The sequence below is a fragment of the Zeugodacus cucurbitae genome, chromosome 2 (assembly GCF_028554725.1).
Source record: "Zeugodacus cucurbitae isolate PBARC_wt_2022May chromosome 2, idZeuCucr1.2, whole genome shotgun sequence".
Lineage (NCBI taxonomy): Eukaryota > Metazoa > Arthropoda > Insecta > Diptera > Tephritidae > Zeugodacus > Zeugodacus cucurbitae.
The window spans coordinates 3,848,140-3,874,187 of record NC_071667.1 but is presented as its reverse complement, the minus strand read 5'-3'; the positions used below and the strand labels follow the sequence as shown (position 1 = coordinate 3,874,187).

Here is a 26,048-nt window from a genome sequence, read left to right as displayed (position 1 = left end):
TATACTATCGGTAGATTAAAAATTAAAAAAAAAAAATTACAAAAATGCGAGTTCCTAGAACCACCATCGGCAGTAAAGACTTTCTGAAAAAGGTGATTTGAAAATTGGTTCAGAAAATGGCATTTTACGTATGGCATACGAATTTAAATATAAAACAAGTAAGGAAGGCTAAGTTCGGTTGTGACCGAACATTTTATACACTCGCAATTTATTTGCTAAATTTTATTAATATTAATTACACAATTTGACCCTTATTCGTCATATATATATTATAAAGTCCATTGAAAGTTGGAAACCATAATATTAGGTTAGAAGCACCGAGGTCCTCGTGTTCGATATATGGGGCCTTAAAAACCTATGGTGCGCTTTCGGCGATTTTTAGAATGGGGCTGCCACACTATTAACATAGTATTTGTGCAAAGTTCTGCACCGATATCTTCACTAGTGCTTACTTTATATATTGAAAAGTAAACGATTCAGATTGTCTTCAAAGTTCTGGTATATAGGAAGTAGGCGTGGTTGTGAAGCGATTTGGCCTATTTTCACAACATATCATTGGGATGTAAGGAAACTATTACAAACCAAGTTTCATTGAAATCGGTCGAGTAGTTCCTGAGATATGGTTTTTGACCCATAAATGGGCGACGCCACGCCTATTTTCCATTTTGTAAAAAAATCTGAGTGCAGCTTTCATCTGCCATGTCTTATGTGAAATTTAGTGTTTCTGACGTTTTTCGTTAATAAGTTAACCCACTTTTAGTAATTTTCAACCTAACTTTTATATGGGAGGTGGGCGGGGTTATGATCCAATTTCTTTCATTTTTGGACTGCATTAGGAAGTAGCTAAAAAAACGACTGCAGAAAGTTTGGTTTATATAGCTCTATTGGTTTGCGATTATGTACAAAAAACTTAGTAGGGGGCGGGGCTACGCCCACTTCCCCAAAAAAATTACATCCAAATATGCCCCTTCATGGTGCGATCCTTCATACCAAATGTTATTTCTATACCTTTATTTATGGCTTAGTTATAGCACTTTATGTGTTTTCGGTTTTCGCCATTTTGTAGGCGTGGCAGTGGTCCGATTTTGCCCATCTTCGAAAGCAACCTTCCTATGGTGCCAAGTTTCATAAAGATATCTTAATTTTTACTCAAGTTACAGCTTGCACAGACGGGCGGACAGACATCCGAATTTTAAGTCCTATATCTAACTCGTTTAGTTTTGGGTGTTACAAACAACCGTTATGTGAACAAAACTATAATACTCTCTTAGCAACTTTGTTGTCTCTAGACTTACCTAATTTTACTTCTTTAACTTTATTGTTTATAGTAGCAACAACTCAAATAAATAAATAAATCAGAGATGTTTAGCTAGTTACAGTACGAGGATTGGTTTTATATGTGGCAACCCTAGTGTAGCAACACTGACAACTCATAAATTTATCATAGAGTTTGACATTTTTGATATTTTTTACTTATTGATACTCAGAACGTTTTGACATACGAGCGCTATATGTATTGTTTACAGTAACTTAAAATATTAAACTCGGCCATAAAATGGAATTAAATATTGAACAACCTTCCTACAACCTTCGACGTGGATGACTGGGCAACAGTGCATACTCGTATGGTGAATTCAATTGAGATCGTAGATGGTTCCAAGAAGATTTTCATGAAGGTCATCCAAAATATTTGTTGTTCCAGAAACTATTGACACTGTGCGCAACCTGATATGGTAAGATCGTCATGTAAACTATAGTTGGATTGAGACAACTATATGCATTAGTGGACCAGCATACAAGCAATATTTCATAAACATTTACGCGGATTTACGCGTATGAGTCCGAAAGTAAACTACAGTCGACTGTATGGGTGTTTCAAGATGAACCGAATCCAGCAAAAGTAGTTCAAGACCAAATCACTTCAAAGCAAATGGTTGCATGTTTTTTTGTTTTTTTTTTTTTTGAAAAACCTGGACTTTACGCAGCGATACCACTAGAACAACGCAAAACAGTAGATTCTAAATGCTAGTTGTCTTTCAAGAAATCTGGAAAACCAACTGCCAAAGACGGATAACTCTTCACTACGTCAATGCGAGCTCTCATACATCGACTGAAACAACTGCATTTTTGAGCACTCAAAACATCGATTTGATAAGTCATCCAGCGTATAATGCTGACTTGGCACCGAGTGACTTCTTTTTATTCCCGTCAAGAAACAAAGAGCACAACGTATGCATGCTTTTAAATACCATAAATGAGTATTCTTATAAAATAATAATTAGACTCAGAAATCTAATTTGCGATTAGGTATAGATTAATTTTTGAATTTCATCTATTTTTGTAGTAAACTTGTTAAGAAAGTCTCTTATGAAATATGTAAACATGGGCCACTATTTCTCACCCCAAAGCTACACTGTCGCCAAGAGAAATAAAGCATTCCTCAAACTTATTTACGATTTTGGTTTGAACATAGGGTATGATAAATAAATGCAAATTTTCAAAATCGTTTTCTACTTTACCTACAAATAAAATACATAAAAAACATACAATTTTTCAAAATCAAGCTTCGACTTTTTAGCCTTGGCGCAATGAGGGTTATCTGATCTGCTGGTTGATTGCGCGCTGATTTGTAATCAGATGACGAGTCCTGATATACACCACAATCCGCAAGCAAATCACACAAAACACAAAAGACGCCGCGAGCGCTGCAGTTAACAGTTAAAGAGAGAACCGACGCAGCGCTTGTCCCTCACCCAACAACACGAAGATCCAAAATGCCAAAAACTCGCAATAAAGGCAATAAAATCAAAAAGAAGCGTGAAAACTTTCGATTGTCTGCACATAACTGTTTCTTTCTATACATTTTAATTTTATTTTATTTCGATTGTGTATGCACACACAATTTGCCATTATTTGATTTGTTTTACCTGCTTTTCGTCCAACGAATTTATTTTATTTTCATTCTGCAGCTTTGCGTGCGTGATTTTTAGCTTCGGCGTTTGTGTCAAGCTTGTCCAACTTATTCGGTTATTTATGTGCTTTAAGCGCTGGCCTTTATGTTTCTTTGCATCTATGTATGTATGTATGAATGTATGTAAATGAAACACCCGCTGCTTGCTGCTGTTGCTGCCAGCTTCGCTTTCATTGGCGTTCTCCGTTGCTGGCTTTAGTCACATCTTCGCTTTACTTTGTGTTTTATTTTTATTTGTGCGAGTGTGTGTGTACGTGTGCGCCCGCTGTTCTTCATTCTTTCGACTTTTTTCGGTAAATATGTAATTGGGTCAACGCGGGAAATTCTTTCTCCAAAAATTCGTGCTGCACTCACACACTCATACACACAAATGTGCTGCCAGCTGCGAACACACCTACCAAACTTAAGTTTTTATTTACATTTAATTCGTCAATCGCAGTTCCTCTCACCTTGGCGTTCCTCTGCTTGCTTGTCTTATTCGGATTTTTTTTTTTTAGAATACGACCTAATTTGGCTGTGACTTTGGAGCATGGCTTGTGTTGGGTATGCTTTCTTTTCGTGTACACTTTTCTTGTGCTACTTCTTGGCTCTACAGAGATTCTTCTTCTGCAGAACACCTTTTGAATCACCTTTCTTTGGAACTATTTCAGGTAATTTCAAGAAATCATGAAGCAGCAACCACTTTTCGGCTGCTCAGCTGGGTATTCGTTATACGGTAAATGTATGCGTAAGCTTCTTATTCAAGAGATATCTTTCTGCCATCGTCGTCATTTACGCTTTGCCCGCGCACCTTTCTTCGCAGTAATAATTTTTTTTTAATCTTTAACTTTTCACCCTTTTTCTTGCATTCAACGACAAAGATCACGCGTGTTGTAGCATTTCTCAGTTTCTTACCTTTCTTCCATTGTCAGCATTTCTTTTTCTCTATTTCGGTTGCTTTAAAAATTATTTAAAAAGTGAAAACGCTTACGTACACATGTTTCTATACACGTGTGTTTGTATGTGGGCTTCGTTGTACGAGTAGTTTGATTTGATTTCAGTTCCGTCTTGGTAACCGAAACACCGTATGCATTAACTGGCATTTTGTATGCGTTAAGTTTGTTTCTTAAGTCTTTCGTTTCAGCACAATCATTAATTTCAAGCGGTAAATTATGGTGAAATGTATGTTGCTGTAATTGAAAAATAGAAAAAAAAACCGTAATTTTTGAGACTCATTAAAATGTAAGCGTTGGCTTACATATACCCGCATTTTTACTATTATATATTTAGCTTACATAGAGGTAGATATGTACATCATTGTGTGAGCGAATCAAATGCAATGAATGCATAAGTGGTCTGCGCCAATGGTTCTCTTCCATGAGTTTGGAGCAGGCCGAGCACAAAACAGAGGTATTGCTCATAAGCACTAGAAAAATTGAAGAAAAAATAACCCTCACTATAGGGGAGTGTGAGATTACCTCACAGCCACAGCTGACGTACCTAGGGGTAATATTGGATTCCAAACTAAAATTCAAACAGCACCTATCGTACACTTCAAGTAAACCAAACAAGATGTACAACTTCTTATCGAGAATGATGGCAAATGGAGTCTGCGTTCGTTCCAGTCAGAGATTGTTAATTGCAAAGGCGATGAGCTCCATAATCATGTATGCGGTGGCAATATGGATCCAGGCGCTAGACATAAAAGCGTATGCCAGGCCGATATATACAATACGTAGACTCACAGCTATAAGAGTAATAAGTGCTTTCCGAAATGTATCTATCGACATCCAGGGAAGTGAATTTGCGCGACTGCATGAATTACCAGCGCCTCATATAAATACAGAAAAGCTTGAGCAGAGAAAAGTGAGCTTCACAATGTGGCAGCAACGGTGGGAAACCTCGACCAAAGGACCCACAGACTGATACCTGACATCCATTCGTGGATATATAGAAAGCATGGGGACCTTGATTTCCACCTGACCCAAATATTAAGTGGTCACGGTTGCTTTAGAAGTTACCTATACAAATTCCGTCATGACGTTAGTCCGTATTGTCCGGTGTGTGCAGAGTCCGTAGAAGACGCTGAGCACGTATTATTCTACTGCCCTCGCTTCTTAGATATAAGGAAAAATTACGGTGGAAAATTTGACTGCACTTATGTGTCAGTCCTCCGAGTATTGGAAAGCTGTTAGCGAAGCGGCAGCTTTCATTATGACAGAACTGAGACATTTGCGTCAGTCAGTCCGTGCTATAGAAAAGACGTAAAAGTCTAGTCACTCCCACGAAGTAATACTTAATTCGGTGGTTCCGTGGAGAGTCCTGTGTTGGGATTGGTTTGGGTTACCGGATTAAAGTTCCGCACTCCGGCTTTCGATGCTTCCCCCTACTATAAACAAATAAATAAATAAAAAAAATCATTGTGTAAGCGATACGAAAACGCATAATTAATACTAAAATTGGTTGCTATATGGAGGAACCCAAATAGGAGTGTATATAATAAATATTAGGATATGCTTGTTCTACTTAATCCTTTTTCATAAATCACCGTAATAAATATGTTTGCTGAAGCATATTTGAAAAGCCAATTTTATAAGTATTTTCATTTTCAGAAGTTAAAGATCCGCCTGCTGGTTGAGCTTTACCTACCTGCTCTGGGACAAAACAATCAATTCAAGGTGAAGAAAGATCTTTAATCAGTAAAATTTTCGACTTCTACAGTTTTGTGTGAAGATTCTCTTGAAGATATAGCCTGAAATACTAGAAAGAAGGAATATTTATTTAATGAAAATAAGAATAGCTGTGAAAAAACGAACTTGTGTGGCATTATGAAACAACAACAATGTAAACATGAGAAAATTACTTTATAGCAGTACTCATACAGACAATGGACCAAAGAAAAGCGAAAGAGCACAACAACAAACTTAGCACCCAGCAACAGAAATTAAATTTTATGTTCTACATTTATTTGTTGTTGTTGTTTTTTTATATAGCTACAAATCTACGCGCAATTAGAAAGTTTTCGACAATAATATTTCATCAAAACCAACAAAAGGGAGAAATGTGTATCAAACAATTAGACGGACATAAAAATTAACTGTAAAGACGAGCCAGCCGCAACTAGACTAGAACAACAGCAACAACAATATTTTACGCTTTGATATTTCAGCAACAAACTTGCAATTATTGAATAATGAGGAATAAAAGTAAAAGCTTCAACAAGAATACAACAATAAAATAAGAAATAAAATATGAATAATTGCAACAAAAAAATTAATTTTAATTTGGTAGTGTTTTTTTTTTTAATTCTATCTAATTTCTGAAATTAACCTACAATCAATATAAACAAATTAAATGGAAAGTAAGTGTCAAGATCATAATAGCTTCTTTTCGCTGATTTAAGACTCTTGCACATGAGTTCAGCGAGCGACAATTCACATCCACAATTTCCTTCAACAGGAAGAGGAGATATAAAAAAAAACCAGCAAGCTTGAGTAAAGTACGTAGGAAGTGTAAGAAGAGAAAATAACGGAAGCATGTTTATAAAAATATGAAAAGAAAGAAATGTGGCGCACTAACCGTTAGATACATGAAAAGTAAAACTTCCTAAATAATTGTTTAACGAAATCGACAGAGCAGAATGAAAGATACATTTTGAATGGGCCCTCAAAATGTATCTTTCATTCTGCTCTGTCGATTTCGTTAAACAATTATGGAGGAAGATAGAAAGCTAATCACTAAGAGACCAAACACTTTCAATTATATAATTGTAGATATCTCAAAGCAACTTGCAGAAGACACGCAAGTGCTCAAGAAGTGGTGGTGACAAAAATAGCTGTAATTCGCTCGTCATCAAGCTTACAACAAACACGACAGTAGATGCATGAACAACAAACATTACAAAAATATAAATTATGTGTAGATTTTGCTCTTGCTTGGCAGCATAAAGTGCGGAACATAAAAGAAAGAGCAGTAAAATGATGCAAAAGCGAGAGTGAGAAAAAGAAATGTGTGAGAATGAACAATAGAAGATGAAATTTTTAAATTACAACAAAATTGTTACTAAAGTAGAAACTTGTTTAACTAATTGACTATGCAACAACCTGCTGAGTAACACAATATATGTACAAGCATTCAAAAATTATAATAATATGGAGAGAAGTTTAAGTGGATATTTTTTAATAATTTAAGCAGAATATAAATAATTTAAATTAATTTTTTAGGATCTTTTACTAAATAATAGATATATCACATAAAACATTATATGAACTGAATTATATATAACAAGTAAGGAAAGGCTAAGTTCGGATGCAACCGAACATTTTATACTCTCGCAATTTATTGAAGAAACTTACAAACATACAAATGGGTAAATTTTCGGCATAAAGTTTAATAGAATAACGAAAATCGTAATATACATATACTACATATATGAGGGCTGAGGAAATTATTTCATTTTCACCAGCAGGGTACACTATATCCAAGACTATGCGCTTACTTAATTTTGCTAAGATATCTCACATATTAACAAATACATATATGCGGAATAAAGTCCACCGTATTTTTGAAAAACCTATAATTAGGTATATGGGAGTTAGGATATGTTATGACCCGATTTTAATAATTTTTGGAACAGAGACACACTTTTAGAAGAAAACATTTTCCTCTGAATTACATTAAATTATCGGGGAGGTTTACCCATATTTTCGGTTAAAATGTATCCTTAGGCGCTGAGTTCAACATGTTCGATATCTGGGGCCTTGAAAAGTTATAGTCCGTTTTCTACAATTTTTTCACAAGTGAAGTCAGAGATGATTTGTGTATAGTTTTATTCCACTATCTTCATTGGTTAATTATGTATACATGATAAAGTGAAGGAATCAGATGGAGTTCAAATTTGAGTTACAAGGAAAGTAGTCGTGGTTGTAAACCGATTACGCCTATTTTTTATCCGTGTTATCAGGGTGTAAAGAAAATATTATATAACGACTTTCATTAAAATCTGTCGAGTAGTTCCTGAGATATGGGTTTTGACCCATAAGTGGGCGATGCCACTCCCATTTTTCATTTTGTAAAAAAATCTGAGTGCAGCTTCCTTCCACTATTATTTCTGTGAAATTTAGTGTTTCTGTCGTTTTTCGTTAGTGAATTAACCCACTTTTAGTAATTTTGAGCCTAACCTTTGTATGGGAGGTGGGCGTGATTATTATCCGATTTTAACTATTTTCATGGTGTGTGGTGGGGTACGTAAGAGAACCGACTGCAGAAAGTTTGGTTTATATAGCTTTATTGGTTCGCGACTTATATTTATATAACCGATTTGTGGGCGGTGCCACGCCCACTTCCCCAAAAAAAATTACATCCAAATATGCCCCTTCCTAGTGCGATCCCTTATTCCAAATTTTATAACTTTATTTATGGCTTAGTTATGACACTTTTTGTGTTTTTGCTTTTCGCCATTTTGTGGGCGTGGCAATTGTCCGATTTCGCCCATTTTCGAAAGCAACCCTCTCACTGCCCCAAGGAACATGTGTTCCAAGTTTCATTAAGATATCTTAATTTTTAATCAAGTTAAAGATTGCACAGTCGGACAGACGGACGGACGGACAGACATCCGGATTTCAAATCTACTCGTCACCCTGATCACTTTGGTATATATGACTCTATATCTAACTCGTCTAGTTTTAGGTGTTACAAACAACCGTTATGTGAACAAAACTATTATACTCTCGTAGCAACTTTGTTGCGACAGTATTGCGCAGTTTCATAAAAGTTATAACGCATTCAAAATGAAATATATCTAGTAATTGAGAAGTTAAAAATGTCTAAAATCCCTTAAGACACCAACTACAAAACTGCTTGCCGCAGGATAGTATTTTGAATGGCAGAAGCTTTCTACGGAAAGTCTTCATCTCCAGCTCTTTCCATACAAATGTTAAAATTTCAATTCAATATTGTTCCGCACACAATTCTACACAAGCACAGCTTAAAAAACACATATACAAGCATAGTACATTTACAAGAATTGTGATAGAGGCGAGACAAAGCCAATTTTATGCTAACAAACACAAACATACACACTTAAATATTGTGCTTTCTCACATACACGCTCACATGTAGGGCTGATATGACTACGATTTGAATGTTAACTCATCGCACAAAGCAGCAAGAAACTTTCTTCTTAGACTGCAGAGCAAGCAACAGACCAAGAAGCAATACAATTAAACAACAACAACTTCTATTAAATGTCGTAGGAACTAATTCAGTAAAAGAGTAAAGGAAAAGATTAAATATTAAAGATTAAAGGATTCAAATGTAGATATTTAATCTCTTATCTCATATTATGAGAATTCAATTTAATATGCAGAGTTGAACGCTACTATTCGATAATATTTTTCATTATTAATTGATCCAGATTAGCTCAAGGTACCTTCATCTCAGATAACCCTCTGGATTTACCAAAGACCCTGCTTCATGTTATATTCGGCACAAAAACATTAACAACATAAAATTCCACTTTTCCTTCGAGTTTTAGGTAACCAAGAAGATTAACGATGGAGAGATAAATTATGTAACAATTATCAATTTAGAGAACTAAACTTCTTATCCTTATGAATATAACCAAACATTAATACCCTCGCAATTTATTGATGTAATTGTATTAATAAAATACACAATTCTGCCCACATATTTAGGATAAAGTCCTCTATAATAGCGAATTTATCATTTATCTATAGTGCAAGGGCTGCTATATATATTTCTGGCCTAGGCAACACTAAGTGTTGCCAGGTGTAATCTGACATTTCCATTGGAAAGTTTGACATTTTTTAGCATAACATCACTCAGAACGTTTTGTCATTAAATCGTGAATTGTTTTTATTTACAGGGAATTAAAAAAATCATCCCGGCCAAAAAATGGAATTAACTCGTGAACATTTTCGTGCGAACATTTTTCACAACTTTCGACGTGGATTATCGCGACAAGAGTGCATCGATGAACTAAAATCTTTGTATGGCTATGAAGCACCATCCTATAGCACTGTGAAAAACTGGTACAACGAATTCAATCGTGCCCGACGCTCGCTCAAAGACGAATTCCGTGAAGGTCGTCCAAAAACAGCCGTTGTGTCAGAAAACATCGATGCCGTACGTGAACTGATAATGCAAGGCCTATGCATTTCTCCCACCAACATACATTCGATATTGCATGAACACCTGGCCGTAAAAAGGGTTTGTTCTCGTTGGATCCCGCACAATTTGACAATCGCTCAAAAAATGGCTCAAAAAAAGTGCTTCGAAAATTGGTTTGAGCGCATGCAAAGTGTACAAATCTTGATGGAGAATATTTTGAAAAACAATAAAACCATTTTCGTTGATAAATATTCCTATTTTCATTATTAGGCCAGAAATATATGTAGCAGCCCTCGTATATGGAAGCTGCGCTAATTCCTGGACCGATTTCAACTATTTTTGCCACCAAGCTATATTATATGAAATATTTTACGTTCACTTTATTTTGCTACGATGTCTCACATATTAACCGATATATACGGTATAAAATCCAGCGGAAGTTTGAAAGCCGTATATGAGGTATTTGGAATAAGAATAGAATAAATATTGACCTGATTTTGTTCATTTTTGGCACAGAGACACACTAATATAAGTAACATATCTCCTTTGAATTTCTGTTTAATATTTGAGAGATTTACCGTTATTTTCAACAAAAAATCAGCCGCAAGCTTTGAAGTCCTCATGTTCGATATCTGGGGCTTGAAAAGTTATAGTCTGATTTCGGCGATTTTTATACGGACTATGCCACACCAGCATTGGGATGCCAAAGAAATGTTACGAACCGAATTTCGTTGATATTGGTCGAGAATTTTCTGATATACGGTTACGGATACCCATAAATGAGCAGCGACACGCCCATTTCACATTTTTTATAGCCCATTCTATACCATCTTTACCATGAAATTTAAGGTTTCTAGTGTTTTTCCTTACTGAAGTAGTAGTAGTTTTCAACACAACTGTGTATGGAAGGTAGGCGTGGTTATAACCGATTTCCTTCATTTTTAGATTGCATAAGGAAGTGGCTGAAGGAAATGACCCTAGAAAGTTTGGTTGATATAGCTTTAGTAGTTTACAAGATATGTACAAAAAAGTTAGTAGGAAACCGCTTCGTCAAAATGAAGATAACCAGTTCTGGATGAGTTGGGAAAAAATTACATATATTAACTCCAGACCTCATTATGAAAGTTTTTTTTTTTTAATAAATTATCAAAAGAACACACCTTAACAATGATACTTGAAGAAACCACCCAATGCTCAACTGAACATCAACGGCTAAAACTATATTTCACAAATAAATGTTTAAATATATAACCAGAAATTGTTAAAGAATTATTTATAAAAAGTGTTTAGATACTATTAGACTTTACTAGAATACGAGTTATTTCGATTTTCAAATAGGAATTATATTCCCAATAATGCTAACCCTTCAGATTTCATACATCTGCGCACAGATTTCCAAGCAAAAGTGATCCGCCGAACAGCAACAACAAAAAAATAAACAAAACCCCAAAAATTAACGAAAACTCAGTCAGACTACAAAGAAATAGAAGCAATAACGAAACGAAACGGCATGGAAATGGAACAATGGTAAACTCTGAGCGCAACACTGAGAGCGACACCGTGTGTAGAAGGCAAGAGACCAAGAAGTTGTTTAGACAGCAGTTAAGAAGACTGGCTGCATACAAGCGCGATCGCGAAAGCCAGCTGAGCGTATGTGTGTGCGAACACGCGTGAAAGCATTTCCACGACCAAGACGAGTACTCACTCCGACCTAAGCGACGAGCAAGCGAAAGCCAACAACACAAGCATACGCAGTTGGAAAAGCAACAACAATGCGGCGGGTAGAAGCTTGCTGCTGGCAGCAAGTTCGGTAGAAGCAGCAACAGCAGCAAGTCGAAAATAAGAAGCAGCAATGGTAACAGCAAGAGCACCAACAACAGCAACGGCAAGCAGCCAGCAACGACAACAGAAATAGAAACAGCGAAATGGGAAAAAGTTTTGCGGCTTAGCGGTTTGGGGGATAAGCGTTGGTTTCACTTCAGCACGCCGCACAGACGTTCCCAGTTGCTCGACGTAGACGTTACGTTTTTTCGAAAGACGCGGAGAACGTTCGATTCTTAAGAGTTTCGCAGATTGGTGTTGCCTGCTACAATTTTGTGCATAAATACGTCCCTTATTACATTGGCCGGATCAACAGTGGAGTACAATTGAAAGTGAGCATGAATTAAGAATTAGAAAAAAACAACAATATAGAACCTGGCAGGAAGCAACTGCGTTTGGATAACAGTTCAGTACTTAGATTGGTGGAGTGTTTAACTCAAAATGCAAAAACTGTGAACAATTCGATATTGAACAGGTGTGAAACGATAATTAGAAACTGTGAAACGGCAAGTTGTGAGCAGGACGTGTTATAATTAAAAAAAATTAAACGTAAAAAATTAAAGAAAAATATTTAAAACTTTTACAATCTCTAAGAGTGTGAATAAATAAAAAAAAAACTGTGCTGAAAATTAATTTAAACAAAAATTGTACACTTTCCTGAGAAAAAATAAAAAAATGTCGCTGACTTGAGCTTCGCTGGCGTTACGCGCCGCCACTAGTGTGCTTTAACGTAAAGTAAAAATACTGAAGAGCTTATAGAAATCGTACTCAATACTTTTACATGCGTGCGTGTGTGTGTATTCGTCTTACAAATACTAGTAAATGTTGTGTGAGCGCTTACAGCAACAAACATTGCCACCTTCAAACCCATACCAGCACCAAGCCAATACCAATATAATGACAACAACAGCAACAGCAGCAAGTAAACGAAAAGTGAAAGTGTGAATTCTGTTGTGTGCTGAAAATTTCCAACTTTCAAAACGTTAAAGAGTATATATTAATACATATATATGAATATATTCAGACAAAAAATAAAAAATAATAAGAACTGTGTGCTATGAAATTTGGTTACTTCGTTAATAAAAACTCTGACGCTGCAACAACAAAAAAAACTAAAATAAAAATATTAAAATTGGAAAATATTAATTCAAGGATTTTTCATTAAAAAAAAAAAAACAATCAGCAGCTCAACAGCCTCCCAACTACTTGTGGATTAACTGCGCAACAAATACTTACGTACATAAAAACAAAGAAACTCATTGACTTACTCGCTGTTTTCTTTTCGCTAGCAATCATTGCACCAAAATTCAAAGCAAACAGCATCCATGGATATGGCCGCCAATGAAATCATGGCCGCCAATGAGATTATGGCGCCCAATGTCAATGCCAATTGCCAATATTCGACACGATACTGCTGTAAGTAGACACATACCTTATGCATGCATATATTTGTGGTAAAGGAAATAAAAGGACGAAAAGTTGAAAATTTTAATTTTTAACTATATTCGAAATATAAATAATTATAAAAAAACTAATAATAAAAAAATTAAAAAATATAAAATTAAATATAAATATTAAATAAATGTAAATTGTAAAAAAATTTTCAAGGACAATTCCGGCTATTATATGTATTTATATATTTATATAAGTGCTATAATTTATATTATTTACGCGAAAGTACGAGAATTTCTTAGCGCTTATCTCAATGATTATTTGAAAAAAAAAAATTTCGTCGAAAATATAAAATTTTTAATAGTCCAGATTTATTAAAAAAAATATTTGACTAAAAAATAGAAAAATGTATTTCCAAAATTAAAATGAATTTTATTAATTTGACAGTTTAATTGACTTTACAAAACAATACTAATTTTATAAAAGCGTAATGGACCTAATAATGGCCTAAGTGCGGCCGCTTGCGGTCAGGCTCTCTTCGCCTCCCTTTTCAACCAACCAACCAATTTTATAAAACTGAATTGTCCTTGTATGTTCTAAGGCCAAGTACATTTTTTGTTGGTTATTTAAATGATGAATATAATTAAAATGGATACAACTACGTTATACGTCAGTTTTTTAAGAAAAGATAACGGCAAGTAAAAACCCTTTACGATCCACCACTAAGTATATTTAAAGTATTTTCGCAAAAGATTTTCAGAAGTTTCAAAATGTTTCGCTCTTAATTTCGCTATGTGATCTGGCAGTTATAGTGAAACTACAGTAAAATCATATAAAATACGACCGTTATCCCTCGTGCATCACACGATTATACCAAATTATATATACATACATTTACGAAAATTTTCGCAGAAGACTCTTGAAACACACACCAGTCTATGCAACGAGAAATGAAAGCCAACCAACGAGTCTAGCTCAGCAACCGCTTGCATCCAGCAGACAGTCCGCCGCAGCGTCCAACCAGCTAAGTTGTACTCGTATAGCCACCCTGCACTTGCCATGACTTTCGAGAAAAGTTTGCGCGTTGTCATTTATCTTATAGGTGCAATAACGACAACAACAAAATTAGTGTACATGCAATTGCAGGTACTAACTGTATGTCTGTGTATGCACATGTATAAGTGCTTATGTTTAAGCTGCCACAAGTCGAGTTGGCAGGCGTTTTCACTTCGCAGCAGCCAAAGAAGCCAACAAACCAAGAAGTTAATGTAGCGAAAGCAGCTGGTAGGCTACTAAAAGCTCATACACACAAACGTAGAAACAGAAAAAAAACATAAGAGCAACATTAGCATTGACTAAATTCGGTGGAAACTAACCTCCGTTGCAAGTTTTTCATTTATTTGCTATTTTTTTATTTATTTTGTATTTCGAAACTTGTTTTTAGTTTTGGAAAATTTCACTGTTCATAGTTTGAGCGTAGCTAAGCGCTTGCTCAGATGGAGTAGATGCGGCTTGCAAATGACAAGTGGTTTTCCTACTCAACGGCTGCCTTGACAGAGGTTAGAAAATTCGGTGACAGTTGAAACATTGACAATATTTTTCCTATGACCTTGCCTTTTATGTCTGCATTTTATTTATTTTTTTTTTTTTTTTCAAACCAAAATTGACAATCAATTTTGGAGTTATCATAGTAATACTCTGCCAGAAAATGTAATTTCTTCGAACCCTTTATGGAAAACAAATTTTAAGAGAGAATAGAAAAGAGCGTTATAGCCAATGTATAGTATTTGATGTACTTGATGCTATTGAAGCGAAACAGAAGCGAAGAAAGTAAGAAAAGCTCTTACCAAGCTGGCAACTTGTAATGTCGTCTTTCATTGACTACTTCTTTTCCATCTAAGTGATGTTGTTAGTACAATGCGCATACGCAGCAGTAAAAGCCTCCACTTCACAACTTCATTATGTATATACACTTATATATATGTATGTATTTGTTGTACTTTTACTTCACGCATACACACACACTGAGTGTATGATTTAACTCATAGATGATAGTATGTGCGTCTACGAGGGAGCGTGCGGTTCTGATGCGTCTAAAAGCAATAGTTACCTCATTATGACCACCAAATTCAAGTAAATTAATGAAAAAAACTCTACATGTACCTAAAGACAAGATTTGTCAAAATTGGTTATCATTTCAAGACAAAAATAAAGATAGTATAAAAGAGAGTGAAAAAACAGAACCTGTGGCAACTTATCTAAAGGCAAAAACATAAACTCTCCTTTACAATTACATGAAGATCTCATAGATAATCTCTCCCACTGAGAAGCCTTAAGCTAAATCGCTTTAGGTTCCGCTATTACTTGTATACACACACACACATGTATGTATGTATGTATGTATCAGTGTACTTATACTCGTTTTTTTTTTTAATTTTATTCATTTCACTTCTACGTTTTCTTCAACTCTTTCAGTTTCTTTCTATGCTTCTGCATAAGCAATGAACGACACGAATATTAATAGGTGAAAGTTGTTGCCAACTAAGGCAGCGCTGCTGCTGTAAGTGTGCTTATTGTTGTTGTTGTTCCATGTTCTTTGTATGCTTTATGTAAGCAACAAACTGTTTGCTGGTGCGCTTTCTGCTCCAAAACACATGTTTTAACGTCTCTAAAAGGGTGCTGGCGTTGCAGTCCATGCTTTTACCAAAAGAAATGTTTGCATATGTATATGTGTGTGTGTGTATATGTTTTACATTTTTATAACTTTTAATATCGAATAGGCAGTCAATTAGTGGACTTCAGGTTTTTCAAAAAATCTAACCAAATATCTAGTAACTTAATTTACTATCTCCCAAAATTATATATATTATTTTGATTTTGGGGTGAATTTGCATTTAAAGAATGAAAAATGCTCACTTTCTACCAAGAGCAATTTCTTTGTATAATAATTAATATTTTTAAAAGTATTATTGGTGATATTGGTGCTAATATAAAGATCCACATCCCTAATGCGAGTGTCGACTGGCAGTAGATAATTGACTACTGAGAGATTATCGACTACCGTTGCTATTGTGAGTGTCGATCAGTAGCTCAACCATCGACCGTGAATGCTTTTAAATCGCTTATTTGTCGATATAAAAAATTTTCAATCGTTAGAAATTTTTGAATTTTGTAGATCAAGTTACACAATAGCAAATTAAAATATAATCGACTCAATTGACTGGAGTCTATTCTACTGACAGTCGACACTCGCAATCGGGGGATCAATTAAAATACAAGTTACAAACTAAAGATTCCGAATTGATCTTCAGTCTCTCTAGTTGAAAACACTACTAATAATTAGTGAAATTTCAAGTGGATTCCACTTTTTAGAAATAAAATATTAATTTACTATGCATTTTTTATTTACCCCATTTTGCAAAGATCTTTCTTAGACTTTTTTGTTTTCACAAGATGACAACTCTATTAAAAATATTAAGGGGTTAGATGGGTTTCTGTGGCTCAAAAAAGGGTATTTTTACTATTTTTATTTTGAATATATACAATCTCATATTTTATTTAAAAAAATCAGTATATCGAAGATACATATTTAAACAGTATTATGTGAAATTTTTATTAAAAAATTCCGAAAACTAACTCACCTCTTAACATAGTAGCCATTTTGCGTAAGATTTTCTCACACTTTATTTGGAAATGGCTAATTTAGTTCTCCAAGAACTATATTTATTTATATTTACCGGGATGTAGGTATATCTCTGGAACATATGCGATACCAAAAGTAACCATAGGTATAAATTAATGGTTGAAAAAAATTATCTATGATCGAGCACTTTCATGCATATTAAAGGAAGTCCAATAATTTATATTACTATTACATCCTGAAGCAATATGATTTCCTACCGGGTATTTCAAATTCATGGCAAAATGCGTGCATAAGCTATACACAAACTTACAAGTTATTTGTCCATTCATTGGTTGATTGAAGCACGAAAATATTTATTTTTATTGCTATTACAAAATCTCGAATATACTTCTGCACATACATACATATATACAGATAAACATATAACTCATTTGTGATGAGTCATCGCTGTTAATTAAAATGTGTACTATTGAAATTGCAATTTTATTCGCTTGCGCTCTAAAGATTGCACAGTGATAGTTCCAGTGAATTTTCGCATTATTTTCTGCGCATATTCGCACTTACATACATATGTACATGCAGACAAACAGACAATGTTGGCGATGAAGCTGCGATAAGTGAGCACAATTAATATCACTAGGTTTCGAGTGTATGTATGGGTATATACATATATGTGTGTGTGTTTCAAATATTTAAGGTACCGTTCGGCTGCATAATTTGTGAATGAACTGTTTGATGGACAACTTGAGTGCACCAGAAGGATCTGGATTTTACCGCTATAGCTTCAAGGCGCTAAGCAATCAATGTACGCAAAAACTGCAATTATCTATATAGTTAACAAATATTTCTTAATTATTTATTTTTTTAATGCCGCCGTTGAGTTGTTAAAAGCTACAGCAGTCAATGCTTTGAAGCTTTTATGCGCAGCTTTCTTTGTGGGATTAACTTGCTTGCATGTTTAGCCGCATACACAGGTCTATATGTGTGTGCAGTTCATTGCATTGGTATTAGTAAAGCCAAGTATGTGAGCATAGATGTGTGTGTGTGTTTGTCGGTTTGTAGTGAAAAACGCTGGCGAAAAAGGCATTGAACTTTCAAGGCCTGGCGCACGGACACCGAAATGAGATGAACAACAACTAACTATTACAGCAACCGCATCGACAACAACAGCAACAATAATAGAGCAAAGCACAACGGTATTAAAAACGCTTACAAAAATCTGATACAATAGCAACAACAACGCGTATGGTGGTTATGCAATCACCCTTGTAGCGATATATGAATAGTTCAGCGTCTGTTTGTGGCTTCGGCCGCATCGCTGCGCCCTCGTTCGGTTTTATTTAAGGGAAATACCCAAAAACAAAAATCATAAAGGCAAATGTTGATTATATATGTGTTTGGATGTATATATCAAGTACACCAGCAAAATAAAATGCATAGAGAATGCCTGCAATGGATGCGTAAATTTTTTGTAGATATTAAGAAGCAGCATATAAGGAAAAAAAAAACAAAAAAAATGCAAAAGTGACAACAAAGTGCTGATTATAAATTATTTGTTTGCGTACAGGGCCAATAGATGTTTCTGCATTTTTGTTTTCCTCTTATTCCTTAACTCATTCGCCAGTTTCTTGCGCGATTACGCAACGTCGAGTGTACTGAATTCGGTTATATTTCGCTTTCGGTTTCGCTGAACGTCGTTGCGTAACGCTGTGCGGAAAGTGCGCCGCCGCAGCCAAATTTTATAGGTAATGCCAACTGAAGAGGGTCTACACACAAACGAACGAGTATAGTTCATGCATGTACATCCAAGTGATTTGCAAAGCATTTGATTAGCTGAGAATTCGTGCGTACATTTGTTTTCGCATTCACCAAATTCGCTTGGATTCTCTCTGCGTTTGAAAGTTGCTGCGTTTTCATTTTACTTATTCACTATAACAATAACAACAACAACAACAAATTTCGGCATACCAAAAGTTGTCAAAAACAAGTGATGCAATTACGCTCGCTTATGTAACGGTACAAGGTGAAATAATTGTAAACAAATGATGAATGAAAAGAGACGCGCAAAACACGAATATGCTGGAACAACACAACGCTGACTAACCTGATCTAAATGCATACAGAGCAACATACATACATACATAAATAGTATTCTGTGTCTATGTAATAAAACAAAAACAAAAACATAAATGAAATATACGCAAGCGTTCATCGCTATTGCATAATACATACAGACGAAGCTTATTTGTTTACATTTTTGGCATACTTTTTTTTTTGACATAAAAGCCCTGCTAGAAACTGGGTCAATACAATCAATTCAGAATGTAGGTGTGCGTGTTACATCATCGATTAAAATTAATCACCTGAGTGCGGTGTACTACCTTTAGTTTATCCAGGGATTGCTTTGTAATTTATGATAAGAGGAGATGATACACCAATCATTCGTGCTTCAAGTGTTCATGTGAACTCATCTTAAGGATCTGTTGCCTAAGAGAGACTCTTCTTTGTACCTTTAAAGCAACACATTGACACTTAGTCATAAATAATTTAAACTGTTCTCCGCCACGGAATACCATTTCGAGCGTTTTTGACTTGAATTGTCTTGGCGTATTTGTACATGCTCACTAGCGTTCTTTAACATTTTCACTTATTCCCTGTAAGATTCATCTCATAGTAGATACTTACTGTAGACTAAAAAATTTATTCAAAGTGATATGGAATATCCTTCTTCATAGTTTGCTAACCATTCTTTTCCATTATGTGTATTATTTTTTTGTCTCTTACTATAACAACAACAATATATTAATAGTATACTATAATGAATAAAATGTAAAATGAAATATTTGAAAATAATTTAGGAAGCACTCAGAAAGCCATTTTCTCCTTATAACTAGCAACTTCATCTCAATCGGCTTTCATACTGTGTACGATTATCTTTTTTGACTTATTTTTTCACAAAAATTTTGAAAATTTATAAATTTTGAAACCATCTACTCATATTTTAACACAAAAGGCTCTAGCTCTGACTAAAAAAGATTTTACTGCAGCCATGCGCTATGTGAGGTAAATTCAAACCCACAAGTACATAGAAAATATATGTAAAAACTCTGCGCACTTGAAAGCATAGCTACAACGAAATGTGGGCGATGCGAAGAAACAGCCACAAGAAAATTCCCATATAAATCTCCACATATGTACTCGTCAGTATGTATATACAAGCATAAATATATACATATGTATGTATGTATTATATGATTATATGCAGCAATCAGAAATTATTGTAAACGCTGATGTGTGTAAGTGTATTTGTCTTCAAGCACAGAAAAAGCCGCAATTAAGCGCACTCACTTGCGAGCCTGCATTTCTATATACTCGTACACTTACTTACATACATACATAAACGGTAAATTTTATATATGTATATATATGCAGGTCTGCTTATGACTCTGCGCTGTGTATTATTAAAGTGAAAGTTATGGTGGCTACACGTCGCACACAAATAGCAACAAACAACAACAACAAACATTCAAGAAAACGAGCTTAAATATTTTTTTGTTTTTGTTTTTTTGTTTATTCGCTTTTTTACTTTGCTCTGCTCGTCTGTTTTTGGTTGCGTTCGCATGCGTTGATAAGAATTTTAATTCCGTTTTAACGGTGTGCGCACAGGTTCGTAGCTTAAGTCTTTCGTTTGCAGCCATAACTAGCTCTGTATGTATGTATGTATCTTCATGTGTGTGTGTGTGTATGTAAACGGCCGAGTGGCATGATTGTTGGTGAAAAATGCAAGTGCGTGTTGTTGGCTGGTGGTTTCGTTGGCGACTGGTCTTCCTCATATTTCTGCATGTGCTGCTGTCGTCGCTGCTGTTCAAATTTTTTGGTAGTCGTTTTTATTGCGTTGGCTTTAATGAGTCTTATTCTGTTTGTATGCGTGTGTGTTGGTATGTGTTTTCATTGTTCGCAAATAAAAGTGAGCGTGATTTGCTGGCTCATTCCCGTTGGCTTACTTGGCTACTTGGCTACTTTTTCTTTTTGACAACACTAACAAAAACAGCAACAACAAGAATGACAGCAGCATTAATTACCAACTTGACTTATTACACTCGTAATTTCTTTGCTGTTCACTTAGTTTCAATATGCAATTATAGTTGTTGTTTGCCATTGGTGTGATATTCTCTCTGACTTTTAATTAAAATAAATTTTATTTAAATATTTTATTACACCACACCCTAACCTCTTATAAAACAACCTCGTACTTTAAATGTACTATTTAGATTTAAGCAGTGAATTCACACACAAACGTATACAATGTATTTGGACAACTATATATACATATGTGACCTTTAAGCTTAATTATTTTGTATTTTTTTTATAATTTTTATTTCTTTAAGTATTGTTTTAAATTCATTCAAAATTATAAGCATGCATCCAATGTTTCGTTCTTTTGAGTGGCCATAAGAATGTCGCGGTTGTCGTTAACGATTTCATTAATATTAAGAATGTCATGCTTGTCAACAGGTTGCTCACATCATTTAACAGCTAATACTGATTGCTAATAATGTTTACAAAGCAAAATCAAATACAATTAAACTGATTCGCTATGCTCTTGCATTAAAAAATATTTACATGATTTGAACACAGTTTTCTTGAAGTCCGAATTGCTTACATTCTTCAGTTGAAATAATTATATAATTAATTATTTAAAATGTTGAAAATGTTTAAATAACTCCATTAAATGTTGAAAATTATTTGTTACTCGTCTTTAATGAACGTTTAAATATATTGATAATTTATTTATTGAAGGAAAAAATATAAAATTTCCAGCCATTAAGCCTTCTGAAGGGGTTAGGGGGTAGTCAGGATTTTCAAAAAATCAATTTTTTTTTTTTGCATTTTTGTTAAGTGTAATATCTTAAAAATATACTCTGAATATTTGTAGTTGATCCGATAATAACTTTTCGAGTTATTCGACAAATAACAAAGATCGCTCGGGCGCTCCAAAACGCTCGGGAGCAACTTTAAATTCGTTTATCTCAAAACTATGTTTTTTGAACTAGTGACAACTGTAACTCGATAACCGCTCAGTAGACTTTAATGAAATTCATACAGCATGCCATTCATTTAGAATACTGTATTCATTTAGAATACATAATAAACTCAGGCCTGTTCGAAGAATTTTTTTTTTCAAAATTTCGATTTTTTAAGACCAATTAACTGTTTATTTTTTCTCGAAATTCTAGAAAAATATTTCCTGAGGCCGCCATTTTGTTAAGTTTTGAAAAAAAAATAAATCTTTGATCAGGCCCAGGATTATCTATTTATAAAACTAATTTTTTTTTATACGATTGATTTTAGATGAATCTCCAAGGACTTATGATGGTCACCGTAAGGACCTTTTTTTGTAACTGGGTCAACACAGACAGCTATAGCTTTGGAAATTATAATTTTTTTTTTTCAAATTTTCGTGACTTCAACTTTTGTAAATTAACATGATTTAATAGAAAAAATTACTGAAAACTCTCATTTTTCGCGTCTCTGACTACCCGTAACCCCTTAAACGTGTAAAGATCCTAAGGCTTATTTATTAATATTTTTTAACTAAATTCATTTTTTAAACATATCAAACATTTTTTTTATTTTATTTTTATTTTATTTTATTTTTACTTTTATTTTATTTTTCTTTTTATTTTATTTTATTTTTTTATTTTATTTTTTATTTTATTTTTTTTATTTATTTTTTATTTTATTTTTTTTATTTTATTTTTTTTTATTTTATTTTTTTTATTTTATTTCATTCTTTATTTTATTTTATTTTCTTTTTTTTATTTTTTTTCTGTTTAATTTTAATCTTGCAGCCTAGTACTTTTCACAGTTATTTTTACCACATTATAGTTTCCCCTAAAACCAAACCATTATTCATTTCTAGCTCTTTAGTCAATCAACTCAAATGGTCAGTTAGACATTTACCATTCAAACAAATCAACCACTAATAACTACACATGTACTCTTATGCATATATATATATATACATAGAAATGTGTTGTGGCATGTGCTTCTTATGCTTATGCTAGTGTTAGTATTAGTGCATACATGTGTGTTGAAGTGAACGACTTTCGTTGGTTATGTAAAAGTGCGTTGCTCTTTGAAGCTGCGGTTGCGAAGTTAGCTGAACTACGACGAAACCTTTTTAATTGCACATCATAAAATATAAACTCACTTTAACTTTTAATTTTCGACTCGGTGTGAGGTTTGTAGAAACTTTTTCCGTTTTGTTTTACAATTTGCGGGCAATCAGCGATTTGTTGCTTTTCTTACTGAAGCCAATATATATTTATGTTTAACTTGATTGAGGATTGTTTTTTATGCATTGATAAACAATCTGTATTCATTTTTGAATTACACGTTGATTTCTACTAGCGATTTGTTTGGTTGTTCAATATTAAGTTAATTGAAATTACTCATACGCCAAGGTGTTTCAATACAAAATGGCTTTGCTTATATCGATATCTGTTTAAGCAAAGTTTTCGCTGAAATTAAATATTAAAAACGTGTTGCCATGCCTTTTAATAGCATTATTGTGCTGCTTGCTTTTCTTATACTTTTCAATAAAGCTTTAATTTTAATCAAACTCAGTGAGTTACTCATACGCCATGTCCAACTTCAATTGTTTAATATTTTGTAGTTGCGGTTTATAAAACAAACTAAGCATATTATGCTACAATAAAGATAGACTGTGCAATAATATTATTAAATATACGCTGTAGCAAAGGACATTGAAGAAACTTTTTCTTAAATAAACCTTTTTCTTTAGGGAAATTAAACTATTTTTATTATATATTATTATTTAACCAAAGACAAAGCTTTGGTGAAAATACAAGAAAGGCATTCAAGGTTACCATACGAGGAGATGCATTCGTTTTACAAGGCACATTTATCCAGTATGCTTCATAAAATTGGTTTTGAAAAAATACTTTGAAACAAATTAAAATAAATAGTACAAATTAAATTATTATTGCAATAAAAACTAAAAGAAATGAATACCTTGAAATTTGAAACACTCTTGCCGAGAAAAGAAATCAAGACAAATAAATTAAAGGAAAAAAACACACAAAGTAAACTTGAGTCGACGAGAGCAAGCCTAGTGCAACGAAGCAGCAAACGAATTGCTAAGAGTTCATGAACCTCAAGTAAAAAAACTGACACCACAACAACAACAACTACACGAATGCACTCAAACACAGCAATAAACCACAAAAAATTATAAATTCCAGTGAAAAACTAATCGAAAACACTTCTCGACAACAACAAGTTGGCGTAAAACCCGCTTGAGTATGAGTAATTGCACTGGCAACACAGACAAAATCAAAATAAAAACACAAACAAAAATCAGTGTAAATAAACTAAGCGGCTGTTAGGCTGACAGACGCAGAGGCGAACGCTTACAACCAATGACAGTTCGCCCGAAATGGCACTAACAGACATACAACCAGCGCTTTTCGTACTTTTTTCATTTTCAGACAAGTTCACCAATAGCAATGCAAGACAAAGTGCAGAGCAGCTGCAACAACAACAACAACAATAGCAACACCGACAACAAGCGAAGTCTATCATCTAGCAAACAATCATAGTCAAGCGGTAAATGCACTCGCAGATGCAATGACTGCGACGGCGACGGCGACTGCGATGAATAAAAATATATGTGAAATGCTTATTTGCTGTGAAAAAAAACAACAAAAACACAAACACAAAATTAGAAAAACCAACATATAAAATTAATAGAAAAACTGGTATGCAGCATTGTAAAAGCTCAATGCTTTTCCATGACGTTGAATGCACTTTACGAAGCTGCGGTTGTTTGTACAAGTAGTTGTTGTTGTTGCTGCTAGTTTCTTCTTGAAATTATTATCCAAATGTTTGTGTTGCCGGGGGAATTTCCATGCAGCAGCAACATGACGACTTCAAGTCGTACATTCAACTGCCTGAGCTACAGCTAAAAAGGCCAGAAATTATAAAAACATTTCAATAAAAAAACAACAAATACATATGCATGTTATAAAGTGGTGAAATGGCAGAAATGATTTTAGAAACGCATCTGCACAAAGTCTTGAGTATCCACTAGTATACTCACTAACAGCTGAGTAACCCCAAAGGAAAGCCTGCGCTGCGTAAGACGCGCTGCCGCCATTGCTTGCTAGACTCATGCTGACTACGCTATAATACAACTGCGTGCATCCACTTCAACCGATACTACTTACTTTTATTTAACTGCTGCCTCTATACCTACTAGTGAAATAGTAGACTTTTCGCCGACCATTTCACTTTGCGCAGCCGATGGGCTTTTCTCTCTGGCGTTGCTGGCATTTATTTACTTTCGTAGCAATATCAAGTTTCTTACGGAATTTCTTTTCTACGCTATGCGCGTTGCTCGAAACTGGCTGCCTCGTTGTTGTAGTCGATAACATCTTTTCCCCGATGCTTGGCGCTACAAGTTTCTAAACGAGGATGTCGGCTTGATCGGCAAGTAGAAATTCGACGCGCTCGCTGTCAATACACTCGTACGTTCATAACTTCTTTTGCTGCGGTTATTATTACTTCTGTCGCTGTCAACTATTGTTGCTGGTGTTGTTTGTGTTGCTGCTGCTGCGAGTATTGCCGTTCATAATGCTTATATATAGTCTTGCTTTAGCCATGTGTATTACCACTTCTGTAGCAGTATTATGAGTGGAGATTAAATATATATAAATAACAAAAACAAGCAAAAATCAGCTTTTACTACTTTTACTACAACAACTAAGTCTGTGAAAAGCAGCCAAGCAGTCAAGCAATCTAATACTAGCTCTAATGCATAGCCGCATAGCATTGGGAGAAAGTAAAAACAAGAATGTGCTTGCGAACATTGGTGGGACTTGAACTGTTAAGCGTACTTACTAGCTCCAATATGACTTTTCAACACCACTGAGTCGCAAAAGGCTGAAATTATAGTATTATAAGTAAGGATAACCACTCTAAGTAAAAATATAAAAAAAAATCGAAACTTTTTTCGACCAAGTAATTATATATTGTAAATGGTATAAGTAAATGGACTTCACTTTTTTTTACTGATGAATACAATAA

At 34.4% G+C, this 26,048-nt stretch overlaps 1 protein-coding gene across 1 annotated transcript in view; it reads left to right on the top strand.

Annotated features, from left to right (window-relative positions):
* The first annotated feature begins 11,814 nt into the window (after positions 1-11,814).
* The window catches only part of LOC105221552 (bromodomain-containing protein DDB_G0280777), a 29,350-nt gene continuing 15,116 nt past the window's right edge, over positions 11,815-26,048 (top strand). The window contains exons 1-2 of the mRNA XM_011198616.3: positions 11,815-12,234; positions 13,192-13,318. Of these exons, the coding sequence (XP_011196918.2) occupies positions 13,228-13,318 (91 nt within the window). The 5' untranslated portion in view covers positions 11,815-12,234; positions 13,192-13,227. The remainder of the gene's footprint in view (positions 12,235-13,191; positions 13,319-26,048) is intronic.